Genomic DNA, 6,000 nt, shown 5'->3' with positions numbered 1-6,000 from the left:
GGGAGTAGCACTATCTGTGAAAGGAAATCTAGAGTCAAATGAAGTAAAAATCTTAAATGAACCAAACTGTACCATAGAATCTCTATGGATAGTAATTCCACGCTTGAAGAATATAGAAGTAGGAATATACTACCAACCACCTGACCAGGACGGTGATAGTGACTGTGAAATGCTCAGGGAGATTAGAGAGGCTATTAAAATAAAAAAACTAATAATGGGGGATTTCAACTACCTCCTATTGACTGGGTACATTTTATCTCTGCATCCCATCTGGAGGTTATGTTTTTTGACACTTAAATGACTGTTTCTTGGAGCAGCTAATCCTGGAACCCACAAGAGGAGAGGCAATTCTTGGTTTAGTCCTAAGTGGAGCACAGGATCTGGTCCAAGAGGTGAATATAGCTGAACTGCTTGGTAATAGTGACCATAACATAATAAAATTTAACATCACTGTGGGGACGGAAGAACACCACAAAAATGAGGAAGTGAGTTAAACAAAAATTAAAAGGTACAGTGCCAAAAGTGAAATCCCTGTGAGCTGCATGGAAGCTTTTTAAAGACACCATAATAGAGGCTCAATTTAAATGTATACCCCAATTTAAAAAAAAATAGCAAGAGGACCAAAAAAGTGCCACTAGGGCTAACTAACAAAGTAAAAGAAGTAGTTAAAGGCAAAAAGGCATCCTTTAAAAAGTGGAAGTTAAATCATGTTGAGGAAAATAGAAAAGAGCATAAACTCTAACAAGTAAAGTGTAAAAATACAATAAAGAAGGCCAAAAAAGAATGTGAAGAACAGCTAGTAAAAGACTCAAAATGTAACAGCAAACAAAATTAAGTATATCAGAAGCAAGAACCCTCCTAAACCACCAATGAGGCCACTGGGCATTGAGATGCTAACTGAGCATTCAAGGACAATAAGGCCATTGTGGAGAAACTAAATTAATTCTTTGCCTCAGTCTTCACAGTTGAGGATGTGAGGGAGCTTCCCAAACCTGATCCATTCTTTTTATGTGACAAATGTGAAGAACTGTCCCAGATTGAGGTGTCATTAGAGGAGGTTTTGGAACAAGTTGATAAACAGTAATAAGTCACAGATGGTATTTACTCAAGTGTTATGAAGGAATTCAAATGTGAAATTGCAGCACTACTAACTGTGGTATGTAACCTATCATTTAAATCAACTTCTGGTCCAGATGACTAGAGGACAGCAAATGTGATGCCAATTTTTAAAAAAGGCTCCAGAGGTGATCCTGGCAATTACAGGCTGGTAAGCCTAACTGTTCTTTACTATAGTTTCAACTATAGAGTTATCAGACACAGATGAACACAATTTGTTGGGAAAGAGTCAACATGGTTCTGTAAAGGGAAATCATACCTCACTAATCTACTAGAATTCTTTGATGTGGTCAACAAGCATGTGGGAGGGGTGATATAGTGTACTTAGATTTTCAGAAAGTATTTGACAAAGTCCCTCACCAAAGGCTCTTAAGCAAGTAAGCTGTCATGTGATAAGAGGGAAAGTCCTCTCATAGATCAGTAACTGGTAGAAAGGATAGGAGTAAATGGTCAGTTTTCAGAATGGAGAGAGGTATAGAGTGGCTTCCCCGAGGGCTCTGTACTGGGACCAGTACTGTTCAACATATTCATAAATGATCTGGAAAAATGGGTAAAGAGTGAAGTGGAAAAAATTGCAGGTGTTATAAAACTACTCAAGATAGTTAAGTCCAAAGCAGACTGCAAAGAGTTACAAAGGGATCTCACAAAACTAGGTGACTGGGCAACACAATGGCAGATGAATTCAATGTTGACAAATGCAAAGTAATGCACATTGGAAAACATAATCCCAACTATACATATACAATAATGGGGTCTCAATTATCTGTTACCACTCAAGGAAGAGATCTTGGAATCATTGTGGATAGTTCTCTGAAAACATCCACTCAATTTGCAGTGGCAGTCAAAAAAGCTAATAGAATGTTGGGAATCATTAGGAAAGAGATCCATAAGAAGACAGAAAATATCATACAGCCTTTATATAAATCCATGGTACGCCCACCTCTTGAATACTGTGTGCAGATGGAGTCGCTCCATCTCAAAAGATATATTGGAATTGGAAAAGATACAGAAATGGGCAACAAAGATGATTAGGGGTATGGAACAGCTTCCATATGAGGAGAAATTAAAAAGACTGGGACTTTTCAGCTTGGAAAAGAGATGACTAAGGGAGGATATGGTAGAAGTCTATACAATCATGACTGGTGTGGAGAAAGTAAATAAGGAAGTGTTATTTACTCCTCATAATACAAGAATTAGGAGTCAGCAACTAAAATGAATAGGCAGCAGGTTTAAAACAAAAGGAAGTATTTTTTCAGTCAACCGGTGGAACTCTTTGCCCAAGGAAGATGTGAAGGCCAAGACTATAACAGGGTTCAAAAAAGAATTAGATAAGTTCATGGAGGATAGGTCCATTAATGGCTATTAGCCAGGATGGGCAGGGATGTAAAACCATGCTTTGAAGTGTCCCTGACCTCTGTTTGCCAGAAGCTGGGAATGGGCAACAGGGGGTGGATCACTTAATGATTACCTGTTCTGTTCATTCCCTCTGAAGCACCTGGCATTGGCCACTGGCAGAAGACAGGATACTGGGCTAGCTGGACCATTGGTCAGATCCAGTATAGCCGTTCTTATGTAACTTTCTCAGCAACTGTCATTCATTTTCAACATATCCACTGGCTCAGCTATAGGGTTAGTGTTTTCTGTATTTCAAATTTACCATCTTTTCTTTTACAAGTTTACATAAACCAAGTGGGATAGTTTAAAGCCTGGTTTTAGAAGCTACCTCTTGCATGAAGTGTAAGGTGTCAGACAGAACAGAGCTGAGGTTTCAAAACACAACCAATTAAAAAAAATCACAAAGCATCTATATTAAACCACAGTCAAATTAATGAAATAAATATTCATGAATAAGAGTTTAAACTTTCTACTATCAGAAACCAAATTAATTATCCATCTGTACACAGGATCACAAAACAAGAAAAAAATTGATTTTATTAAACATTAACATTTTTATCCCATCGATGGCTAGTATCTGAACTCATTTCCATGCTGATTAAACCATGTATTACATTCTTTATCTCCATTTTGAAAATATTTGAAGGTTTCACATTTTTTATTGGGATGTATGTAGTTTTCATAAAGTGCTATTTCTTTTTATATTATTAAAGTGTAAATTATCCTGAGAAAGAATTCTTCATGGATCACTTGAATGAGAACTCATTTTCCTGCCCCCTCCCACCATTGTTTATTCTGCATCCTTTTAACCTGCAGGACTCTTAATCATCATCTTTGATGGCTAGCAAAATAAGAGTGCAAAACTGTGTTTTTCCACAAGAAGAAAAAAAAAAGCTCTCTTTCCTTGGCCACATAACATATAGTGGGCACTATCTTAGTTTACTGAACTCTGTGAGCATGACAGGCAACACTTAGTCACTATGAAGTGGATGTACTAGTAGTGTGCATAAAAATATAGCAACAACAAAGCCTACAATGCGATCAGTGGGGACAAAGAGCAGTCCAGAATTAATGAAAGGATAAAAACCTGAAGAGCCACAAATGAACTGGTGATTTCTAGCTTACTGCTTCAGGGCTGTAGAAATGTCACCTACATACTTACTCTAGTTTTAGGTGACAAAGATGAACCCCTGACAAAGTTTAACACCTCCCCCCTTCACCACAAAGAAACCTTAAATGCCAATTCTTAAAGAACTAGGTTGTGGTCCTCAGATGCTATGGAAGTGAAGTTAGTTTGTGAAAGCTTTCATCATACCTCTTGCATGCACCCAAAAGGTATCCAAGACATCTTAATATTTAAAATTCCTTAGCATAATAGCCACTGTACTTGAAAAGTAAGATTGCACACAACTAGGTAGTCATAGGTAGCACATTTTACCCTCCTGTAGGCTCCCTCCTACCTTGCTTGGACATCACAAAGCTTCCCTCTGGAGTTTTTGGATGTGCAAAAATGCAGGATCAGGCTCTTAATGGGAAATTTGATTTCCAACTTTTAGAAATAAACCAGCTAATCAGCTTAATACATGGCTCTGCAATGGAATCCAAATATTAAACTATTTCGCTTTGAAATTCCAACTTAAATGGCAACAGAATCAAAGTGAAAAACATGCAAAGGGTTACATGGCAAACAACTTAATTCTGATTATTCATTTAACTCAAGATTGTGTAATGTAAAGTTTCTAATCAATACAGGACCAGTGAAAGTTACAGGATTCCTAACTATTGTATTTGTGGTCTATAGCATACTCCTACTTATGATTTTCAAACCACATATATGGAAGGCCAAATATAAATGTTTTTTAGAGTTCTGTTTCAAGGCTATTTAGTGGTGCCCCCTTCTACCCTCGGTCTCACTGAAACACTGATGAAATACTTAACCTAACTTTCAATAACAAAGAAGACTGATGCCAAGACAACCACTCCTTGAAGGGACAAATATCTAAACATATCTAGGTACATGATTGAGCATTCATGAAAGACTTTCCATGTTTGTTTACATATTGTCTATTTTTCTGAACACAAACCTAATAGATTCTCAGAGCATAAATACATTTAAGAGAGGCTATTTGGAGAAATAATCATGTTCCATACCAGTCTCATTTTCCACTGAAAGAGGTTTTTTCTTTAATACAGGTGGCAAATACTATTTCATGTTTCTGACCAATCTCAAAGTGTGTTTTACCCATTTCTGATTATTATAAAACTATCAATTTACTTCCTTAGCTCTCTAGAAGCATGGTCTTTAAAGAGAATTCACATGAAATTTTAAACAATGGTTCTAGGAATATACACAGCACGTAGCAGTCTTACACTTTTTTGAATTCAGAAATAAAGGTGCATAAGCAACCTGAAGGAAGTGCTAAGTAAAGGGCATTGCATCTGGTTAGCAAACATCATGGTTGAATTTTACCCAGTCTGGAATAGTTTAATTCTAGTCAACAGTCAAAGTTGGCACAACCGTGACCAGATACCTTGACTATCGTTGCAATCTCAGCTTGAGTGAGAATTAATAGCTTTGTATATTTTTTGTTTGTTTAATTTACGAAAGAAGGACTTCCCATATTCATAGGTGCTGATCATTATGGCACAAGCAGGAGCAACTTTAATCAACCGTGGAACAATACCTGCAGGAAAAAAAACATGTATTCATTATCCATAAATATCACTCATTTTCAGAATAAGACAGACCACAGGCTTCTATAACACTGTGTAGTATCACTCTCTGCAGCAAGTGAAGTGGTAAACATCCTATTCTTAAGGAAACTGAGGCCACAGTCTTGCAAACACTTAAGTATGTAATACACCCAAGCAGTCCCAAGGAACCAATGCAGTGGTGCCAGCACGGGCAAGTGTCATGATTTTGGACCAATTTTTGCAGTTGCACCCATGACCATGTGAACAACTACAGGAAGCTTTTTATCTGAGCTGTCTGTAGTTTCCCCCTTTGGCTGCTAGAGCCACCGTACACTCAGAGTAGGTACGGCACTATGGGCTCACCCCAGCCATCTAACAGTAGCCCCACTTCCACCTTTCCCTACTACAGTACAGTGAGTGGAGGTAGGAGCTCAGGGGAAGCTCTTTCCCTGTGGACTGGAGAAGGGGCAGCTGCTAGAACCTGTATGGGGCTGTTGGGCTACTGAAGTCTGTCAGTGGGGAGCGAGTGCACTGGGAGTCAGGAGGATTTAGGACAATAGGAAGGTGGGAGTCATGAAGCAGGTGCAGAAGGAACAGATGCCTGCATTTTTGGGTGTACATTTTATATGCATATAATATTGAATTTTCAACCTTTAATTGTCACACAGGCAATTGGTATGGGTAGATGGGGTTCAAAAGTGAGAAGATAGCACCCCTACCTGTTTTTTTTTTAATTTTCACATTATTTTCTTACTCATGTGGGCTCTTAAGTGGGCAATTCTACCACGGCTACTT

General features: G+C 38.1%; 1 protein-coding gene across 2 annotated transcripts in view; it reads right to left on the bottom strand.

The window, feature by feature from the left end:
- Positions 1-5,061: 5,061 nt before the first annotated feature.
- SLC25A40 (solute carrier family 25 member 40) overlaps positions 5,062-6,000 on the bottom strand; it is an 86,459-nt gene continuing 85,520 nt past the window's right edge. For both annotated transcript variants that reach the window (XM_065399508.1, XM_065399509.1), the window contains exon 11: positions 5,062-5,195. In XM_065399508.1, the coding sequence (XP_065255580.1) occupies positions 5,062-5,195 (134 nt within the window). The remainder of the gene's footprint in view (positions 5,196-6,000) is intronic.

This window comes from Emys orbicularis, chromosome 2 (assembly GCF_028017835.1).
Source record: "Emys orbicularis isolate rEmyOrb1 chromosome 2, rEmyOrb1.hap1, whole genome shotgun sequence".
NCBI classification, from domain to species: domain Eukaryota; kingdom Metazoa; phylum Chordata; order Testudines; family Emydidae; genus Emys; species Emys orbicularis.
The sequence above is the reverse complement of the archived record's forward strand: the minus strand, read 5'-3'. Positions and strand labels throughout refer to the sequence as shown.